At 31.0% G+C, this 24,066-nt stretch overlaps 1 protein-coding gene across 2 annotated transcripts in view; it reads left to right on the plus strand.

Annotated features, from left to right (window-relative positions):
• Ascc3 (activating signal cointegrator 1 complex subunit 3) overlaps window positions 1–24,066 on the plus strand; it is a 348,955-nt gene that overhangs the window by 89,411 nt on the left and 235,478 nt on the right. For both annotated transcript variants that reach the window (XM_077801715.1, XM_077801716.1), the window contains exons 9-10: window positions 5,671–5,871; window positions 6,330–6,470. In XM_077801715.1, coding sequence (XP_077657841.1) covers window positions 5,671–5,871; window positions 6,330–6,470 — 342 coding nt within the window. The remainder of the gene's footprint in view (window positions 1–5,670; window positions 5,872–6,329; window positions 6,471–24,066) is intronic.

Consider the following 24,066-nt stretch of genomic DNA (forward strand, 5'->3'; position numbering starts at 1 on the left):
GATGAAATCTTAATATTAAGTTTTGATTTGCATTTCCCTGATTGCTGGAGATGTTAAACATTTTTTCATATATTTGTTGGTCGTTTGTTTTTCTTCTTTTGATAAGTTTCTCTTTAGTTCTTTTGCTCATTGATTGATTGGGTTAATTTTTTTTGTTAAGTTTTTTAAGGTCTTTGTATATTCTGGATATTAATCTCCTATTGGAGAAGTAGCTGGCAAAGATTTTTTTTTTTTTTTTTACCTATCCTGTAGGCTGTTCCTTTGTGTTCTTAATCATTTCTTTTCCTGTACAGAAGAAGCTTTTTAGTTTGATGGCATCCTACTTATTGATTCTTAGTTTTAGTTTTTGTGCTTTGGCGATCTTGTTAAAGAAGTCAATGCCAGCACCTATATGATGGGATGGTACCCTATTGATGTTATTTGGAATTTTTTCTTAGTTTTGGTATGAATAATTTTGTGATGAATATTCTTAGACATACATAGTTTTGAGTATGTATAAATCTATTTTGGATGAATTCTACAACATTGAAATTGCTAGGCCAAAAATTGTGTGTAGTTGCAAGATCAATATTTTCTGTTCCCAAATTAACACATTTTATGTGAAAGATTCATTGGATTTAAATAAATAATTTCAAAATTTATTAGTAAGGGTCATAATAGTCATATATAAAGAGGGTTGTTTGAATGTTAGCTTCTAAGAGAAATGGGAGTCCCTTTAATCTTTTGAAATATGGTGAAATGTGATAGAAATAAATATAATACTTGCTTAAGAAATTGGAGGAAACCAGAAATTACTTTTGAATGTTCAAATGAATTATAATGAAGAGTTTCTTATGGTTAGGAAAGGTTTTCTATATAACATGAAGGAATAAAATTGTTCAGATGGTGGTGGGAAGAGTAATAACAAGGGCTCATGTTTTGAAGAGTCCTGCATACTGTGTCTGGAAGGATTCTACATGCTGTGTACCGTATTCAGTCAAAATTGGCAACAAGAAGACTTCGGAAAATTTCAAGCTAGAATGGAGTGATTAGATTTATAATTTAGAAACAGTAGTCTCCATTTCTTGAAATGAGTCTATGAAGACTGAAAATTTCAGTATTCATTGACAGCACTATCTTGGCTTAGTAAGATATGATTGTAATGATAATATTGGTTTATTTCAACATCTAACAAGTACCGCTTTGTGTATGGTTATGAACATCTAATTCAAGACTGGAATTCTGAAGTTACTTCAAAACCCGGCTCCACTGTTTATAGTTGTTTGAATTTAAACAAGCCTTTTGAAGTCTCAGTTTCCTCATCTGTAAAATAATTTGATATGAAATTACTTATTTAAATGAATATACAGCCCACTGGACTGAAATCAACAATTTGTTTTACTGTATATTACCCCAGTTCCTAATCAACTGTCAATAACATAATAGGCTGCTTAATAAATATTTATTTAATGATTTTATGCTGACAACTGGCAAAAAGAATTTTTTTTTTTTTTAGAGAGAGAGAATTTTTTTAAATATTTTATTTTTTAGTTATCGGCGGACACAACATCTTTGTTTTGTATGTGGTGCTGAGGATCGAACCTGGGCCGCACGCATGCCAGGCGAGCGCTCTACCGCTTGAGCTACATCCCCAGCCCTAAGAATTTTAATTAAATGTTTTTTTAATTTGTTCTAATTATGCATGATAGCAGAATGCATTTCGACTCATTGTATACAAATAACAATTTGATATGGTTCTTAGAAATAATAAGGATAATTAATGTAATGGACTTATCTTATTTTTGCCTTTAGTCAGCACTCCATAATTGTTATACTTTAAAAAAATTAATCTTTATAATCTTCTTATATAATATTACCTGTCTTGCAGATGAGGAAATGGAATTCAGAAATCTTTACTTTCTTCAATATTTATAGTACAAACATTGTCAAGTACAATATTTTAATCTGAGCCTGTGTTCCCTAGACCTGAAAAGCATGCTGTGTTGCTGTTCCAGTACTGAGTGATCAGTAGAAGTTGATAAAGAATGTATCACTGGTAGTTTGAGGTTTGACTGGCTTGCCTTAGAATTTCTAGGCCCAAGATGTACTTTTCCTTATCTCTTCTAATGTCTTTGTCCTAATAAAGCATAAATCTAATAAATAAGTTGCTACTTCATTTTATATTATTTTAATTTTTAGTAGCTTTGTTGAGAACTAAGCATGGTAGTGCACATTTGTAATCTCAGCTACAAAGGGAGGCTAAGTCAGGAGTATTCCAAATTAAAGTTCAGCCTAAGCAAATTAATAAGATTCTGTCTCAAAATATAATAGAAAGGGGTTAGGTATGTAGCTTAGTGGTGGAGCACTTCCCTATCATGTGCAGAGCTCTAGGTTCTATTCCGAGCAGTACATAAAAGGTAAAATTGAAATAAAAAGCTTTATTGAAGCAAATTGTCATTTATATGTAATTTATATATATGTGTGTGTGTATAAATTTAGCATATGAACTGTGCTGCCATAAACTTTGATGTGGCTGTGTTATTTAACAGACTTTTATTACAAGTTTTTAGTCCAATTATATATATATAATATGGCTACTTTATATGTATATAATATATATATAATATACATATATATATTAATTTAGCATGTGAAACTGTCACCACAATCAAAACAGTGACCATCTATAATCATCATTTCTAAAAGATGATTTTAATCCACATAATCTCTCTTCTTCTTCTTTAATGCTACCGACCGCCATCACTATGCATCTACTTCATTCTTTGGAACAGATTTGATTATGTGTGCTAGACTTTTATATCAGTGAATAAAATATGTATTCCATTTTTGTCTGGTCTCTTTCATTCAACAGGATTGTTTTGAGATTTCTGTATTTTGTTACAGGTCTCAAGAATTCATTTCTTTCTATCGCTGTATAGTATTCTGTCAGTGAATATGTAACATTTTGTTATCCTTTCAGCTATTAAGTGATCTGTGAGTTGTTTTCCTATTTTGTACTCTAACAAATACAATTTTTATTTTTGTTTGCATATATATTTCCTTTCACTTGAGTAAATCTTAGAAAGGAGATATAGCTGGAATATATGTTAGGTATATGTTTATTTAACTTTTTAAGCATTACCAAATTGTTTTCCAAAAGTTTTACACTTCTGCCATCAGTTTGTATGAATTACAGTTCCTCCAAATCCTCACTAACATTTTTAATTTGCTTTTAATTTTGAAAATAAAAAATTTTGTCACTTTTAAAGATTTAATCTATTTGAATAGGTACAAATTGTTACTGCGACATGCATTTTTTAATGACTAATGATGCTGAGTATCTTTGTATATGTGTGTGCACTTATTTGCCATCTTTATATTTTCCTTGGTGAAATGACTGTTTATGTATTTTGTCTGTTTTTGAAGTTGCACTGTTTTCTGATTATTGTATTTAGAAAATTGTATATTCTGAATACAAGGACTTTGTGTTTTGCAAATATTTTTATCCCATTATATGACTTCTCTTTTTTTTTAACAGTGTCTTGAAAATCTTGTTTTTCATTTTGCTTAAGTCCAGTTTATCAATTTGTTCATGTTCATTTCATCTGCACAGACTTTTTGATATAAAATTGTTCTTAATATTTTTTTAATCACTCTTTAATTTTCTGTAGCATCTGTGGTGATACCACCTTTTTCGTTCTTGACAGGGCCAATTTGTGTCTTTTCTCCTTTTTTCTCCTGAACAGTCTGATTTGAGATTTATGAATTTTATTAATTTTGAAGAATTGCCTTTATGTTTATTGTATTCATCTTTATTATCTCCTTTATTCTATTTGCTTTTGTTTTATTTTTTTCTAGTTTTACTTTGAAAGATAAAGTAGCCATTTATTTGAAATCTTTCTTCTTAATATTGAAAGTTACTGCTAGAGATTTTCTGCTAGATATTGCTTTTCCAACATCTGTAAATACTTATATATGTGAAATTCTTGTTTTCTTTAGTTAAGAATATTTATTAATGTCCCATTAGAATTTCTTTTCATTAATACCTTATTTAGGAAGTATGTCATTTAGTTTTAATTTGTTGAATATCCTTATCCAAAAATGTTGAGAGTATAAATATTTTTAAATTTCAGATTTTTTAAAAAATTCACAATATTAGCATATGCATAATGAGATAACTGGGGGATAGGAAGTAAGACTGAAGGCAAAATTCACTTTATGTTTCATATACATCTTTATATATAGCTTGAAGACAATTTTGTACATTTTAATAATTTTGTGCATGAAACCAGATTTCCTGATGTGTATACATTTAGATTGGCACTTAAAAAGTTTTGGATTTGTGAGTATTTTGGATTTTCAGATTAGGGATGCTTAACTTGTATTTGGATGTTTTCTAAGAAACTTTCTATTAAGGATAACTAATTTAATTTCATTGTGATCAGAGAGCAGATTTTATAAGATTTGTTTTTTCAGTTTATCCAGACCAATGCAGGTATGTTTATATTTTATGAAACAGTATATATTATATCTTCACAAATGTTCAATAACATTGGGGGAGAAAGTGTATTCTATTTTTAGATGAATAAATTTAATCAGGTGAAATTGGTTGACAGTACTGTTTGGTTTACTGTAACCTTGCTGGTTTTCATATCAGTAATATTTTCTCTACAACTTTTGGAGAGGGACAATGAAATATTTTACTGTGCTGGTGGAGATTTCTATTTTTCTTTGCATATTTACTGTTTTTGCTTTATTATTTTTAAGACCTATTTTAAAATATGTAAATATTTGAGATTTAATATCCTGGTGATTAATTCATCTCTTTGTAATTATGAAATGAATTTCATTATTGCTGGCAATATTCTTGGCTTCAAAATTAATTTTTTTTCTGACATTTTTGTCATTCTTGTTTCCTGTGATTAATCTCAACACCCATTTTGTTTACTCTTAGACATTTTAGTTTTCGTCAGTTAGGATTCTTCACATAGGAAGACTTAAGGAAAAATTATTTTACCAATCTGTGTGTTAGTGTTTTCTGTTAAGAGGACATATTATAACATATAATTTTTTGAGGATTAAATGAAGAAATAATAGCAAAGTGCCTACAACTGCATTTGCTGCAGTATGAACTTTATGTAATATGTAAATGTTTGACTGTTGTTCCTAATATTACTGCTTTGTTTTAAAAAACTTTAAAAAAATTTTTTTTATAAAATATTGAAATAGAATTTCCCATTTATTTATATCTCTAGGAAGTTTTTTGTTTGCTCTATCACTAGTCATTTTCAAATTAAATGAAGTAGAACATTATCATGAAATTTCTAAATAAACTTGAACTTTAAAATATCTTCACTTAATTTTACTTTGATACATTATTAATTTATCATTGTTTTGTACTTACATATTGTGTGTACAAAAATGCCAGTGTAGTCTCATTCCATATTTATTAAGTTGTCATTTCCAAATGCATTAGAATTGGGTAACAGTTGTATTTTTTCACAACTTTTCACAATTTATCATAAGTTCAAAATGTATTTTTTCACAATTTATCGTAAGTTCAAAAATAGGACGTACTAGAAACAGAACAAATTCTTTTTTTAAAACTCAAAGAGAATTAATGTTTGTATTTTATGTTTTGTATGAGTTCTTCACATTATCATAATTTATAATGAATGATGCTTTTTTTAGATTGGACAGTTGGCTTTTAAAGGAATGAGGAGACTTAACAGAATTCAGTCAATAGTATTTGAGACTGCCTACAACACCAATGAGAACATGTTGATTTGTGCCCCTACTGGAGCTGGAAAGACCAATATTGCAATGCTTACAGTCTTGCATGAAATTCGCCAACATTTTCAACAAGGTGTTATCAAAAAGAATGAATTTAAGGTAAGTAAATAACAAACAATAGCTTTTTAAATCCTAAGAATTAAAATAAGCTTGTAGTTATATATGTTAAATGAAATCTGAAAGTTCTTTAGGATATTTACTGTACTTGAAGTCACACAACTAATACTGCTTGAGTTACTTCATTATTAAGGCAGTCCCTATTTGTTTTATGAAAATCCTATTACCCTTGTGAAAAGCTATGAAAATACATTTAGCTTTGAAGCAGAACCAATTTTCCAAATGATAAAGCTATGTAAACAAATTCTTTTGTACTTTAAATAGCTACCCACTTATCCAACAAAGATAATACTTTTCATATATCACTATTAAGATTTTTTTCTCACAGGAAGTAGCTGGAATCATATTTCACAATAAATTGTGACTTATATTGGCTACTGTGAAGCAAATGACATTGTAGTGTTTGCTCATTCATCAAGCTAGTTGTTCCTTTGATACAGATTGTATATGTTGCTCCAATGAAAGCCTTGGCAGCTGAAATGACAAATTACTTCAGCAAACGTCTAGAGCCACTGGGTATCATTGTGAAAGAATTGACTGGTGATATGCAGTTGTCAAAAAATGAAATTTTACGAACTCAGGTATGTTATTTACCTAGATTTTTTTTTTAACTTGGTACTTTTTTTTTAGGTAATTGTGAAAATTATTTAACAACTATATTTTAAGAAACTATAGTATATAATACAAACATAATGTAATGAACTACTTTTATTTTAACCACATATTAAATCTGCACTACAGAAGAAGTTTTGCTGGTGCTTTGACTTATATCCTTTCTAAATTTGGTGATATTCACTGTATTTTGAATATTATTAATTTCCAAGTTTAAATTTTAGGTCTGCTAATATTAAATATTGTTTTTTTTAAACCATTAGGGAATGTGAATATGGTTGGTTAAGATCTTAAATGATTCCTCTAGTATTCTAAGCCATTTAATAAGGTTAGCTTAATATATAATAAAAAATTAATTATTCATTTTTAAAAAATATTTTTAGTTGAAGTTGAACACAACACCTTGGTCAACACAACACACTGGGTATCCACATGTAGAAGAAAAGATCTTTAAAGCTCACCCTGTACAAAATAAAGTCAATGTAAATTAAAGACCTATGTATAAGACCAGAAACTCTGTAAATGTTTGGATAAAAAAAAATGGGGGAAACACTTTAACATTTCGTTGAAGGCAGAGCTTCTTGAATAGGATCCCTGGAGCTCAGGAAATAAAGAGAAAGAACCAATGAAGGGGGTGGCATCAAATTAAAAAGTTTCTGCACAGCAAACGACACAATAGTTTTAAAGACAGCCTTCAGAAAGAGAAAATCTTTGCCAGCTGCTCTTCCAACAGGATTAATATCCAGACTATAGAAAGAAATACAAAATATTCAACACCAAAAATATCAACTAACTCATTCAATAAGTGGGAAAATGAATTGAATATCACTTCTCAAAAGAAGTAGTACAAATGACCAGCAACTATGGGAAAAATATCCACCCTCTTTATGCATCAGCAAAATCCAAATCAAAATTATATTCCATCTCACTTAAGTTAGAATAGCAACCATCAAGAATACAAACAACAATAAAAGCTGGGAAGGAACATGGACGAAGGAAATTTTATACACAGTTAATGGGGATGTAAATAAAACCACTATGGAAATCAGTATGGAGGTTCCTCAAGAAATTAAGTAGAATTACCATATGATCCAGCTATGTATCACTCCTTAGCATTTATTTAAAAGATTTAAAGTCAGCATATAATACATGCATACCCATCTTTATCACAGCACAATTTACAGTAGCCAGATTATGTAATCAGCCTATGTGTCTGTCAACAAATATATAAATAAAGCAAAATAACAATAATAATACACACAATGTATATTATTCAACCATAAAGAACAAAATTATGTCATTTATAGTACAATGGAAATGCAGAGTATCCAGTTAAGTTTAATATGCCAGCCTCACAAAGACAAGTAGTAGATTTTCTTACATATGTGGAAATTAGAGGGGAAAGGGGAAAAAAGATCATGAATACTATTAGTATACACAAGGATACTATTAGTATACACAAAGGGAATCAGTAAGGAAGAGAGGAAAGTTGAGGGTGGAAGAGGTATTGGGAAGTGAATGGGATCAAATTATGTTATATACATGTAGGAATATGCTACAATGAAACTCATCTCCTGTATAATTGATAATACACCAATAAAAAAATTTAAATTGTATTCAATGTTGAACCTGTAAAGGTTCATAATACCATTTTGCTCCTCTTCCTTACTGGTATTAATTTCTTAATATAGTTATTATTGAATTTTTAAGTATTTAAAAAGCATTTTTTTCTTTTACTAGCAGTGAAGGCAGGAAGTATATTTTTAAAATATTGCTGCTCTTTTTATATTATAACCCCATACATTTAAAAATAATATTTGTATAGAATCTTTTCCAAATTTGTTTTTCTAAAAATCAATACTTATAGTCACTATATTAAGTTCAAAATGCCTTTATTGTTCATAATTTAAATCAGCCTCTGCCTAGGAATATTTTAATAATTTCTTTAAATGCCTTTGAATTAAAAGGATTTTCTTAAATCTGGTAGATAAATACATTTTTAATATTCTCTTGAAATTCAAGTTTGATGCTATCCAGGCTTTTCCTTGAAATAGTTTAAATTGGTTTTGTCAAAGAATCCATTCAATTATCACTTGATAGCAAAGGTAACAGTTATATTCTTTTTATTAACAAATTTTTATTCTTTTCATATAATGTATACACTTAACACAAGGAACTGAATTTTGTTTAAAATTTTCAGTACAAACAATAAAAAGAAGGGAGTTTTATAGATTTGCATATCATTTATGGATACATTAGAATTTTAAGTTTGTTCATATTTTTGTTAAAGTAAGTTTATGTTTGATTTCATTTTGTTTCTTTATTGAACCCAAGTACATTCTCTACCACTGAGCTACCTTGTGATGTTGAGACAGTCTAAATTGCCCAGGATGACCTCCAAATTGCTGTCCTTCTGCCTCAACCTCCTGAGTCTAAGATTTCAGGTGTATGATAACACACGTGGCTATGATTGGTTTTAAGTATTTCTTTTAGAACTAGCTAAACCTAACTACAGACATCATTATCTCAAAATCACATATCAGTCTGATACATAATTTTGTAGAGTTTTATTTTTGTTTCATGATTATTTTTAAAGGCATATGTGTTTGGAATTTGTATTTATTAAGTCTTCTTTATTCCAAATAAAATTTCCTAAAATTGAAATCATTCTGAATTGTCTTGATATTGAACCTACAATATATTTTACTTAAAAAAAATTGAGGTTTTCATCCTGGTTTGTGTAAAGAGTGCCAACTGAGGAAATACTAAAATACTTTATTTTCCTCTTATTGCTTGCAAGTTTAGCTTTAAGAATTTTTTTTATAAATGCTAAGTTTAACTGGACATTTTTGTTTCACTGCTGCTTCAAGACCAGGGTTATTCTACTATATCTTCTTGCTTTAGTCTTTCTTCACACCATTAAGAAACTCATTAAAACAAACATAATATATCTTCATTGATTTAGTCATCCCCATTGTTATAAAGCAACAGTAGTTGAAATGTGGTCTGAAGTGTCCAGAGTTTCTGTAGTTGAATTCAAGAGATTCTACAGTTAAAAACCAATTTTTATAGTGTTGTTTTCTTTTTGTGTGCTACTGGTGATTGAATCCTGGGCCTTGTGCATGCTAGGCAAGCCCATTCTACTACTGAGCTGTATCCCCAGCACTGTGATGATGTTATCTTTTACTATCAGTCTCACAGTAGGCTTTTTTTCAGAGGCTGCACACTGTATGTGGTGATGTCATAAACACTGTAGCTTATAGAACAAGTACTTTGTGTTCCGTTATCGTGAAAAAAAAAAAAAGGAAAAAGTATAAAGGAATCCCTAAGTAAAAATATTTTGAGAACCACTACTATAGAGGATGTTCCTTATATCTGACATTGGCTGCTCTTTGAAATCTCAGTCCTGTAGGCTTGTCAACCTTATCTTTAGACTGCTTCCTAATATAAACTTCAGCCAGACCATTTTTGTTTTTTCTAAAATAATATTGCTCAAATAACATTTTCTCAAATGAACATTGCTCTTTGATAAGTTTTCTCACACATTTTCTCCTTTTAATAACTTCCTTTGTCCATTTCCATTTGTCCAAATCTTAAATGTTCTACAAAATCAATTTTAAAACCTATAGGACAGAATCCTTTAGTACCATTCATTTATATTTATAAAATAGTACCTAGTGCACAGTCTGTACTTTTGGATGTTATGTAGTCTTAGAAATCTGGATCACTATCAAATAAAATTTTGATTGTTCTTGTACTATACCCAACTATATTACCAATGCTAATGAGAGAATATTTATGTAAAGAAAAAGCAAAGTAACATTTAAATTCAACTTATGAGCCAGTCACTATGCTAAATACATGTGTATCCTCCCTCAATCCTCACAATATCCCTGTTGAGGAGTGTCTTCGCTTTGCAGATGCAGAAAATGAGACTCTATATTTATGTATTTTAAAGGTATATGAATATGTCCCCATACTTTTTTCCTTTGCTAGATATGTCCTAGTTCCTTTGTCAGTAGTTTTGACTGTAAGGGCAGGGACTGTGTGCTTGGCCTGAGGAATAGTTATAAACAATGTCCTATGTTAAGCTTGCTTTTTAATTTTCTTCCTCTAATACTAATTGGATGCTAATTGTTATAGAACTGAAACTACATAGTTAATAACCTCTATCCTTTCCCTCTATCCATCTCACAGATTCTAACAGATTGAAAGACTGCTATCATGGTCTTTTGGATTGGGCTATAGAAAGAACAAAGCAGGAAGTAAAGCAAAGCATGTGGGAAAAAACTCACATTCAAGTTTTATTTTTAACCCTCCTTTTTCTACTTTTATCAATTTTGTAATTTTAATAGCTTTTAAAATTATTTCCATTTTATATTTTTTGGTAAGTTTCCCAGTATTTAACTAAATTAAATATATTTTAAATTTTCCTCTGATTTTATCAGTGTGGGTACTATTACCCCCTCCCTCCTTTTTTCTTTTAAATATGGGAAGGCAAATTAATCTCATTTGCAAATTTTCTGTCATGCTGCTCTGATCATATTATTTCCTTGCTCATAAACTTTCATTGGTTCTTTATTGCTTATTGAATTAAGTCCAACTACCTAGCTTGTTAGGAGTCTTGTATAAATTAAATGTAATATGAGATGTGATCTATTTTGTGGTTCAAGAGGGACCATCAGGTCTAGTAGCAATTATGATTTTATTGAGACTTGAATATAAAATTTTCTTTTATGAGACATAATTATATAATTCTAAGATTTATTATCAGGAGAAATAGTTAATACAGACAAAAAATACTTTTTTGGTGTTCAGCCAAAAAGTAATTTTGATCAACTTTGAAAAAATTCAATAATTTTTCATTGCTAAAAACATGGATCTAACTTTTCAGATCCATGTTATATAAGGATAAGGATCTTTTTTTATATTTCATTGTTCCCTACTATTAATTTTGAAGTTATAAAACACTGGTCATATACTTTAGAATAATGATTTCTCCTGTCCTCTGTCAAAGCAAGACATTTGCTGAGTTTTTAATTTTTTCTTTTTATATTTGCTTGCTTGGCGTTGGTGCTGTTTATCTCCACAGCTTTTGTTGTTGTCATTACAATTAGAGCTACAATTAGAGCTGTGTTATTTAAGGTTTTGATTTTGTTTCTATTTTGATTGGGAATGGAAGGTGATTATGTTCAATCTCTTAAGTGCCTGAGCAACAGGTAAGGGAACCCCCAATTTATTTTGTATTACTCTGCTAGAGAGAGCTCCATCAACCTTGGTTGTGAGGGTGTGGGTGGCATTTGTGCTCATAAACTCAGGTCACACTCAAGGTTGATGTCATGCTGCTTTCATTTGCTGTCTCTCAAGGGTTTTTTTCTTAGTATAGAGTCAATTGATTATTTCTCTGAGAATATGTATATATGGTACTTAGGGCAGATGGAGTTGGATTAGATATTACATGTGTTCAGGTTGCAGTTTTATCTGGATATTTTTATATTGTATGAATAACTTACTATTGCTACCTTTCTGCATAAAGTCTGAGAATGTCTTTATTTCATCTTCATTCCTGAAGGACTTTTTTTTCTGGAAATAGGTTTGTGAGTTGTAAGTCTTTTCTTTCAGGCCTTGATAAATGCACTGCCACTTTTTTCGAGCCTTAATAGTTTCTAAGGAGAAACCCACCCCATTAAAGTTGTTGTTCTTTCATGTGTAATATGTTGTTTCTGTTGGGCTGCTTTTAAGATCCTTTCTTTGCCATCAGTTTCTAGAAGTTTATGTATGATGTGCCTTATTATAGATTTCTTTGTGCTTACTCTGTTTGGTGTTTCCTCAGCTTCTGGAATCTATTGATTGTGTCAGATTTTTTTTTTTTCTGTAGATTTTTCTTTTGTTAGATTTGGGAAAGGTTGAGCCTTTATTTCTTGAATCCGTCACCTTCTCTTCTTTGCTTATTGAACTCATTGACAAGACTATTAGATCTTTTAATGTTGTACCACAGGATCGAGAGATTTCTTTTTCTCTCTGTTGTTCAGTTTGGATAATTTCTATTGCTCTCTTTTTTATTTTTTAATTTTTTCTTGGTGGGGTTAATTTTTTTTTTTTTTTTTGTCTTTTGGAACTGGGGGTCAAACCCAGGGTTATGCAAATGTGATGCAGATGCTATGCTACTGAGCTACATTCAGCCCTCTATTAATCTCTTTTTTAGTTCATTGTTTCTTCTATTACCTACATTTTGCTCTTGAGCACTTCTAATGAGTTCTTAATTTAGGTTATTGAATTTTTCAACTCTAAACTTCTATTTTTTTTAATATTTGTTTTTCTTTGATGAGACATTTTATTTTCTCATTTATTTCAAGGGTATTTGAAGGATCCTTGAAGACTTTTTATACCTTTTGTCTTTGTACCTTAAAAGTCTTGTCATATTTTTCCAAAATCTTTCTCTCTCATATTGGCATCTACTGTGTGTTTCTTCTGAGTTGAGATTTTCCTGATTCTTGGTAAACATATTATTTTAAGTTGATTGTGGGATCTTTTCAGTATTAGTTTTATTATCAAGGTCTAGTTTCTATTTAAATCTTATTACTTGTTACTACCTAGGTGACACAGTGGTTAGGACTGTGTACCTATGCTTACCCCGCAGTGCCAGTATCTGCACACAGTTGGGGAAGGACCACTGTTTTCTTTTATGGTTTTTGGCTCTTGTCACAAAGATTGTGTTTATTGGGTTTGTCCTCTCTTTGCCTTTGTATACAGAGAGCAGTCTCATCTTGTTATTGTTGTTTTTCTATATTTTTTGTTTTGTTTCAGGAGTAAGTACCACTTCATTGACATTCTGAGCTGTAAGCTGCTTTGCCAGTCTGGGATATATAGGCAGCAAAGAAAGCAAAGCCAACTACTCACTGCCAGTTCTTTTCTTGAGTCCTGAGGTCTTCATATAGTTTTACTTCATTTCCACTTTTTAGAGCTTTCTGATGTCCATTTCATCCATTTTCTCCAGAGTTTTTAGATGTAATAAGCAAGAATAAGATGAAATGTGCCAACTCCATCTGCTCTTGCCATACAGTCTAATTGTAAGGTAGTCAAATTTATCAACTCCTTTAAGGTTTGTACATTTTTTGTTTTATTATGTTTTCTTGGAATTCCTAGTTTATACCAAGTTTATGAACTCCTGTATTTTTCTTCTGATAGATTTAAAGTTTGTTTTCTACATTTAAATCTTAAATCTCTCCCAAATTTTTTTGTTGAGACCAGGAAGCAAAATTCTGTAAAGTTTTGGGAAACTAGTAGGTAAAACAATAGGATGGCAAAGTAAACATAGAACCCCAACATTTTAATATATTTCAAAATAAAAACTGGGAATTAAAATATTTATCAATTTGACGTTTTTTAATTTGTTGTTATAAAATTAATTTTAATTTTTTTTAATCAAGTGACCTGTATTTTCATACATAGCAGATTAGAAACCAGCTTGTCCTCCAGTCCAAGTCTCTTTATGTTACATATTTTGTCACTAAAGGTGCCATATTTCTGTATTGATTATACTTTGTTCTGGAATATATTGCATTGTTTTATAGCTTACTTACATCTTTAACCCCTTCATCTCTTACCCAGTATTCTTTTTTGTTTTGAAGAATTATAAACAAAAGAAATTTAAATTGCTTGTGAAAGTGTGGAATAAAAAACTAAGACATGAGAAAAATGATTTGTAGTGTATCTTTCTATCAGTACAGAAAAATACATTTTAACTTATAGATTTTGTGAAAGTCTTAGCCTCTTCCATTATAATTTAAGTTCATCCAGGATAAAACCATTATCTTGCTCATTACAATATTATATACCTCTTTCATAAATCAGTTATGGATGATTTTTTTGAAAGTTTATAGTTCACCAAGGTGCTTAAGTGTAAATATAATTTTTAGAGATGAATCTTTTTTTTCCATGCTGGGGATTGAACCCAGGTTCTCACACACACTAGGCAAGTGTTCTGCCACTCAACTCCATCCCCAGTCTAGTGTAGATAGAGTTTTTAAAAACCAGTTGAAAAACCCAAAGTCTTAATAATGAAATATCTAAGTATTCTGAGGCATAAATTTAGTTTAGTAAGTGCCTCATTAACATATTTGTCAGGCATTAGAATTTGTTTTTAATAGTACAAGTTTCAGAATCATAATAAAAGGCAGTAAGAATATTCTTTTGTATCTCAGTGTTGAGTCTTGACTTTAAATTTTTTAAGTAACTGCATAAATATGAATTACTTCTGATATCAGTCATGATTTTTAGTTCTTTATTAATCTAAACATTTTGAATTCTCTACTTTTTTTCTTTTTACATTTCCAACTTTATGTAATTAAACAAGTAAAAACTAATGTGAAAGTTTTAAACCTTATTTTAATTGAGAGTTATCTAAAATCTTGGAATGGAAACTGTGTAAAAGTTTTATCTCTAAGAAGAATGAATCATTTAGAAAAGGTCTACTATGGATTTGTAAATAATGAATGGAAAGCTACCATTTTTAATATTCCCTTATGAAATTACTTGAACAACTGTTTCCTGCCTTTAAGACATGCCATTAAGAAATAGTGAGAGTTCTATTTTGAAGAATATCTCATTATTTTTATTAATAAGTAAGTTGCAAATTATCTGAAACCATATCCAAATTCTTAGTGTTAGTGCAAGATATAATAGCTACTTATATATTAAAATACTTTCAATAAAGAAATAAAGTCCTGTGTATAAATTATTTTTAACCCTTTGTTGTTCTTTGGCTTGGAGGGGGAAGAAAGAACTACTTACTATTTTTGAGGAATAAAAAAAGCTGTCTAGTGATCAAATAAAAATCCCAATGGCTTTCCTCATAGAAATAGAAAAAGCCATTGGGATTTTTCAATGGAAGGGTAACTGATGTGATACAGCAATCTGTATACGGGGTAAAATTGGGAGTTCATAACCCACTTGAATCAAACTGTGAAATATGATGTATTAAGAACTATGTAATGTTTTGAACGACCAACAATAAAAAAAAAAAATGAATGTTTTAAAATCCAGTCCAAGAAAATGTTCAGAAAACTACAGAAAATCTGAATCTACATGCTAAATGGTCCCACCAAGTACTGGGGAAAATTCACCCAGAATGGTCAAGAGCTCAAAGTAAAGAGCTCAAAAAACTTAACACCAAAGAACCAAATAATCAAATCAATAAATGGGCTAAGGAACTGAACACTTCACAGAAGAAATACAATTGATCAACAAATATATGAAAAAAAAAGTTCAACATCTCTAGCAATTAGAGAAATGCAAATCAAAACTACAGTGAGATTCTAGCTATTAGACTATTAGACTTTAAGTATAAAGAAAACCCCAAGTCTCCAGAAAGACAAAAAGACCAAAAATCTTGCAATGTCAAGAGAATTCAGTTGGCATGAGACTTCTAAAGGACAATCTACAAATCAAGATCGGACACAAGCAGTAATTGCAAGGAACTCAAAGGGGAAAAAAATGTGAATCAAGGATTTTCAGATTCAGCTAAGCTGTTCTTCAGTATCAAGGCCATTCACAACAAATGCTAGTGTTATATATAATTATAATGCACTAATAAAAAACTTTATTAAAAAAAAATAGAAAAAGCAATAATGAAATTTTTTTGGAAAAATAAGAGACCCAGACTAGCTAAAGCAATCCTTACCAGATAGAGTAAAGCAGGTTGTATCACTATACCAGACCTTAAATTATACTACAGAAGAATAGTAACAAAAACATAATGGTATTTGAACCAAAACAAACTGGTAGACCAATGATACAGAATAGAGGCCACAGATACTAACCCACAAAATTACAATTATCTTATATCAGACAAAGGTGCCAAAAACATGCACTGGAGAAAAGATAGCCTCTTCAACAAATGGTGCTGAGAACACTGGAAATCCATGTGCAACAAAATGAAATTAAACCCTTATTTCTCACCATGCACAAAACTCAACTCAAAGTAGATCACAGACCTAGGAATTAAATCAGGGACCCTGCATCTAATAGAAGAAAAAGTAGGCCCTAATCTTCATCATGTTGCATTAGGCCCCAACTTCCTTAATAAGATTCCTATAGTGCAAGAATTAAAATCAAGAATCAATGAATGGGATGGATTCAAACTAAAATGTTTCTTTTCAGCAAAAGAAACAATCAGTGAAGTGAATAGACAGCCTCCATCTTGGGAACAAATTTTTACCCCTCACATATCAGATAGAGCATTAATCTCTATGATATATAAAGAACTTAAAAAGCTAAACACCAAAAGAACAAATAACTTAATAAATGGGCCAAGGACCTGAACAGACACTTCTCAGAGGATATACAACCAATATACATATATGAAAAAATGTTCATCATCTCTAGCAATTAGAAAAATGTAGATCAAAACTACTTTAAGATTTCATCTCACTCTAGTCAGAATGGCAGCTATTATGAATATAAAAAACAATATGTGCTGGCAAGGATGTGGGGAAAAAGGTACACTCGTACATTGCTGGTAGGACAGCAAATTGGCGCAGCCAATATGGAAAACAACATGGAGATTTCTTGGAAAATTGGGAATGGAACTACCTGTTGACCCAGCTAACCCTCTCCTCAGCCTATACCCAAAGGATTTAAAAAACAGCATACTAGGGGCTGGGGATATGGCTCAAGCGGTAGCACGCTCGCCTGGCATGCGTGCGGCCTGGGTTCGATCCTCAGTACCACATACAAACAAAGATGTTGTGTCCGCCGAAAAACTAAAGAAAAAAATAAATATTAAAATTCTCTCTCTCTCTCTCTCTCTCTCTTTCTCTCTCTTTTAAAAAAAAACAACAGCATACTACAGGGACAAAGCCACATCCTGTTTATAGCAGCACAATTCACAGTAGCTAAACTGTGGAGCCAACCTAGATGTCCTTCAGTAGATGAATGGATAAAAAAATGTGACATATATACACAATGGAATATTACTCAGCAATTAAAAAAATAAAGTCATGTCATTTGCAGGTAAATGGATGGCATTGGAGAAGATAATACTAAGTGAAATTAGCCAATCCTAAAAAAACAAATGCTGAATGTTTTCTCTGATTTCAGGAGCCTGATTCATAGTGGGGTAGGGAGAGGGAGCATGGGAGGAATAGATAAACTCTAGATAGAGTAGAGGGGTAGGAGGGGAAGGGAGTGGGCAGGGGGATAGAAAGGATGGTGGAATGTGATGGACATCATTATCCAAAGTACATGTATGAAGACATGAATTGGTGTGAATCTACTTTGTATACATCCAGAGATTGTGCTGTATGTGTGTAATATAAATTGTAATGCATTCTGCTGTCTATGTGAAAAATAATTTAAAAAAGAAATCAGATCACAAAAATGCTGTTTAGTGAATGCAAATTATGTATTGTGTTAGTCACCAAAGTTGATATGTTTCTTAGAATATACTTTAGTTATTCAAGAATCTTAATTATTTTGATTTCCTTAAAAAATAAAAAGAAATATTGCTTATTCTGTGAGTATATCTTTGTAGGAAAATATTTTACTTCATAGGAGGATTGGAGGTAATAACCTTATATATTAAAATACTTTCAATAAAGAAATAAAGTCTTGTGTATAAATTATTTTTAACCCTTTTTTTCTTTTTTCTTTTGTTTCATTTAACATGAACATTTAGTTTTTTATCATATGATTGTTTCATATTCTTATGAACTTTAAGAAAAAGTAGAAAAGTAATTAGATAATTTATTTTAAACAAGTTCAAGAATGTTGCTTACAATGTTTATGGTGCTAACTTAATAAAAGCTAAGAGCCAATGGAAAGCTTGTTACTTTTTTCTTCTGAGTAATTATATTATCTTTTATGATAGGACTGTTATACAATACACAGAGTTCTTAAGATTTATGCAGTTTTCCTATAAACAATGAAGTAAAAATAAAAGTAAATGTCAAATATCTAGTAGTTCCATTCTAAGTCTCCTAGTTAATTATCAAGTTTCAGGATAACCTTGCCACCAGTTTAAGACAGAAACTCATTAACCACACATATTATAGTTTGATTTTGAAAGATTGCTTGTCTATCTTAGAACTATAACATGTATTCAAAAGTAATAAGTAGGTTATTATCTCTATGGTCTTTTATAATTATAGAATCTGTAAAATATGTAGTTTTTTTCTATCTGTTAAATTCTCAAAAATATTTTAAATTTTTGAAAAGCTAATGATTGTTGCTGGGTAGTATATCTCAGCTTTAAGTATTTCTTTTATCTGTTTTTGGTTGTTTAATGTTATCCTATAGCTTTCAGTGTTGAACCAATAAAAAGAAGTTTGGTATATAAGTAAGTGAATTGGCAGTGAATGACCTAGAATAGATGATGAAGCTAACCAACTTTAATTTTCTCTAGTTACATTAACAAGTCTAGTTAGAAAACTGGTCCAAGGTTAATTTGTAACGCTTATTTCTTAATATTTCCTTTGTGATGTATCATTCTGAATAGGGAGATTAGTAAAGAGAAGGAAAATGTCTGCCACATTTCAGGATAAGAAAGGTTTTTTGGGATTTATTTTAGTATGAAGAGAGAGGAAGTGATCCAACTGCTATTTTCTCAACTGAGTAGCCCTAGAACAGATTTTTCTTTTTTTAAATTGAATTGTTTATTAACATACTAATATAATGTGGTGTTTTGATACAGGTATATGTTGTGGAATGATTAAATCAGGCTAATTACCATATCTCTCACTTCAAATACTTATAATTTATTGTGATTAAAAATAACATCCTACATTTTAGCTATTTTGAGAGAATGTATCATTTCTCGGATGGTTTGAGCCTATTTCATAACCCCAGTGGCTGCTGGAAGCATAGGGCCCTAATGATAGCATCTAATTCTATTTTGCAGAGGAATTTTTCACAGTTAGGCTAAGGAGAGGTTGTAGCACAGTTTCTCTTGAGTTTTGACCCTATATCAAGGAAGACTGTCAGAAAACAATATGGAAGGAAGATATTGTTCAGAACTCTGGAGAATTGCTCTTCTCAAGTTACATTGTAGGATTATGCTTTCTATTTCTTCTATAGATGCTACAAAAACAGCCTTATAGAACCAGTCCACTGGGTACATTACCTGAGGGGCTACTTGGAGGGCATTGTTTAACTCGGTAGTCCTTTTTGTTTTTCTTTTTTTTTTTTTAAATTTTTTTTTTATTGGTCGTTCATAACATTACATAGTTCTTAATACATCATATTACACGGTTTGATTCACGTGGATTATGAACTCCCCCTTTTACCCCGTATACAAATTGCTGTATCACATCAGTTTCCCTTCCATTGATTGACATATTGCCTTTCTAGTGTCTGATGTATTCTGATGTCTGTCCTATTCTCTACTATCCCCTCTCCCCTCCCCTCCCCTCCCCTCCCCTCCCCTTTTCTCTCTCTACCCCTTCTACTGTAAATCATTTCTTCCATTTGTATTATCTTGTCTTACCCCTCCTTTCCTCTTGTATGACATTTTGTATATCCCTGAGGATCGCCTTCCATTTCCATGCAATTTCCCTTCTCACTCCCTTTCCCTCCCACCTCTCATCCCTGTTTAATGTAAATCTTCTTCTCAAGCTCTTCGTCCCTACCCTGTCCTTGTTTACTCCCATTATGCTAAGTGAAGCTAGTCAATCTTTTTGTTTTTCTTTTACCCCAATCCTTTTCTTCATTCCCTTTTATGTAATCCAGTGAACTTCTGCCCCCCACTAACACCACCTTATTGTGTGTTAGCATCCACATATCAAAGAGAACCTTCAGCCTTTATTTTGGGGGGATTGGCTTATTTCACTTAGCATGATATCTCCATATCCATCCATTTAACAGAAAATGCCATAATTCCATTCTTTTTATCACTGAATGATATTCCATTGTGTATTCATACCACATTTTATTTATCCATTAATTGGTTGTAGGGCACACAGGTTGGTTCTGTAACTGAGCTGTTGTTAATTGAGCTGCTATAAACATTGATGTGACTGTGTCAATATAGTATGCTGATTTTAAGTCCTTTGAGTATATGCTGACAGTAGGATAAGTGGGTGATAGGGTGGTTCCATTCCAAGTTTTCTGAGGAATCTCCATACTGCTTTTTTTTCTTCCAGAATAGTTGCACCAATTTGCATTTCCACCCGAAATGTATGAATGTACCTTTTTTCCCACATGCTCACCAATATTTATCGTTAGTTATATTCTTGATAATTGCCATTCTGACTGGAGTGAGATGCAATCTCAATGTAGTTTTAATTTGCATTTCTGTAATTAGTAGAGATGTTGAAATTTTTTTCACATATTGGTTGGCCATTTATTTTTCTTCTTCTGTGATGTGCCTATTCAATTCTTTTGCCCATTTACTGATTGGGTTATTTGGTTTTTTTGCTATTAAGTTTTTGAGTTTTTTATATATACTGGAGATTAATGCTGTATCAGAAGTACAGGTGTCTTTGAGATTTTCTCTCATTCTGTAGGCTCCCTCTTCACGTTTTTTTTTAATTGCCTCTTTTGCTAAAGAAGCTTTTTTGTTTGATATTTTCCTATTTATTGATCTTTGATTTTGCTTATTATGCTTCTGGAATCTTGTTGAGGAATTTGGTTCCTTAGCCAACATCATGGAGAGTTGAGCTTACAGTTTCTTATAGTAGGCACAGGATCTCTGGTCTGGTGCCAATGCCATGCCATTTTTATTACTTTGGCTCTGTAAAATAGTGTAAGGTCTGGTATTGTGATGCCTCCTGCTTCACTCTTCTTGCTAAGGATTGCTTTGGCTATTCTGGGTCTCTTATTTTACCAAGTAAATTTCATGATTGCTTTTTCTGTTTCTATGAAGAATGTCATTGGGAATTTAATAGGAATTGTATTAAATCTGTATAGTACTTTTGGTAGTATGGCTGTTTTGACAATATTAATTCTGTCTGTACAAGAACATGGAAGATTTTTGCATTTTCTAACATTTTCTTTAATTTCTTTCTTTAGTGTTCTATAGTTTTTATTATAGAGGTCTTTCACCTGTTTTGATAGATTGATTCCCAAGGTTTTTTTTTTGTTTGTTTGTTTGTTTGTTTTTTGTTAACCTGTTGTGAATTAGGACAGTTTTTCTAATTTCTCTTTCAGCTGGTTCATCATTGGTTTATAGAAATGCAGTTAATTTATGCATGTTAATTTTATATCTTGCTACTTCACTGGATTTGTTTATGAGTTCTAAATGTTTTCTGGTGCAGTTTTGGGGTCTTCCAAATATAGGATTATTCTTTTTGCAAATAGAGATAGTTTGAGCTCTTCTTTTTCTATTCATATCCATTTAATTTCTTTCGTTTCCCTAATACGTCTGGCTATAGTTTTCAGCACTATGTTGAATAGGCGTGATAAAAGAGGGCAGCCTGTCTTATTTCAGTTTTTAGAAGGAATGTTTTCAATTTTTCACCATTTAGGATGATGTTGGCTATGAGTTTAATGTATATAGCTTTTACAGTGTTGAAGTATGTTCCTTCTATGCCTAATTCTTCTTGTGTTTTGAACATGAATGGATGCTTTATTTTGTCAAAAGCTTTTTCTGCATCTATTGAGATAATCATGTGATTCTCGTCTTTTAAGTCTATTGATGTGGCGAATTACATTTATTATTTTCCGTGTGTTGAAACAACCTTGCATCCATGGGATTAACCCCACTTGGTCTTGGTGCAATATCTTTTAGATACATTTTGTATATGATTTGCTATTATTTTATTAAAATTTTTACATCTATATTAAGAGGGATATGGGTCTGAACTTTTGTTTTCTTGATGTGTCCTTGTCTGGTTTTAGTATCAGGAGGATACTAGTTTCATAGAATGAGTTTGAAAAGGTTTTCTACTTCATTGAATAATTTGAAGAGTTTTGGTGTGAGTTGTTCTTTGTGGGTCTGGTACAAATTGGGTAAGGATCCATTTCATTCTGGACTTTACCTTTGTTGGGAGGCTTTTGATGGCATCTTCTAATTCATTGCTTGATATTGAGCTGTTTGAATTTTCTGTATCATTCTGAATCAGTTTGGATAGGTCATATGTCTCTAGAAATTTGGTTATGTCTTTAATATTTTCTATTTTATTGGAGCATAAATTTCAAAATAATTTCTGATCATCCTCTATGATAAAATACTTCCATGAGTGTTTTTCATGATAATATTTTCTTTTTCATCACGGATTTTAGTATTTATGTTTTTTTTACCTTTCTCATAGTTGGCTTTGCTAAGGTTTTATCAAATTTTATTTTTTTAAAGAACCAACTTGTCAGAGAGTGTAATATGTTGTATTCATTCCTATTCTCATTTACCTCTAAGCATTTTTTAACTTTCAACCTTGAATTTTTATCCATTGGTCATTCATTAACATGGTATTTAGTCTCCAGGTGTTAGTGCAGCTTCTATTTTTTATTTTCTCATTCATTTCTAATTTCATTCCATTATGATCTGATAAAATATAAGTTATTATGTCTGTTTCTTTTTATTTGCTAAGAGTTACTTTGTGGCCTAAGATATGCTCTGTTTAGAAAATGATAAATGATTCATGTGTTGCTGAGAAGAAAGTATAGTAAGTCATTGATGGATGAAATATTCTATATATGTTTTGTAAGTTTAAATTATTAATTGTGTTTTTCAGTTCTGTAGCTTGTTTTGTTTTTGTATGGTAGACATATCTAGTGATGAGAGAGTTGTGTTAAAGTCACCCAGTATTATTTGGTTGTCTATTTGATTCCTGAAATTGAGAAGGGTTTGTTTGATGTATTTAGTTGCTCCATTGTTTGGAGCATAAATATTTATGATTATTATGTCTTGTAGATGTATAATTCCCTTAAGCTGTCTGAAGTGTACTACTTTGTCCCTTCTGATTAACGTTAGCTTGAAATCCACTTTATCTGATATGAGGATAGAAACCCCTGCTTATTTACAAGAGCCATGTGAATGCTGAATTTTTAAATCAATCAATTAATTAATTAATTTGTTCTAATTTGTTATACATGACAACAGAATTCATTTTATAGTACACATATGGAGCACTATTTTTCATTTCTCTGGTTGTACACTAAGTAGAGTCACACCATTTGTGTCTTCACACATATACCTATGCCCCATTCCTTCTCCTCCCACCCTTATTTCCAGTTCCTCCATTACTTGCATGCTCCCTCCCCTACCCCCATTATGGATCAATATCCATTTATTGGAGAAAAATTCAACCTTTATTTTTTGGGGAATTGGTTTACTTCATTTAGCATGATCTTCTTCAACTCATACATTTACTTGCAAATGCCATGATTTTATTCTATTTTAATGCTGAGTAATATTCCATTGTGTATATATACCACAGTTGCTTATCCAGTAAATGATAAGTTTTTTTCTCATCTTTTTACCTTCAATCTGTGGATGTCCTGCTTATGAGGTCTCTTCAAGACAGCATATTGTTGGATCTTTTTTACTAATCCAATCTCCCAGTCTGTATCTTATTTTTTAGTTATTGATGGAACTTTATTATTTATTTATATGTGGTACTGAGAATGAAG

The sequence above is a fragment of the Urocitellus parryii genome, chromosome 8, assembly GCF_045843805.1.
Source record: "Urocitellus parryii isolate mUroPar1 chromosome 8, mUroPar1.hap1, whole genome shotgun sequence".
In the NCBI taxonomy this organism is placed as follows: Eukaryota; Metazoa; Chordata; class Mammalia; order Rodentia; family Sciuridae; genus Urocitellus; species Urocitellus parryii.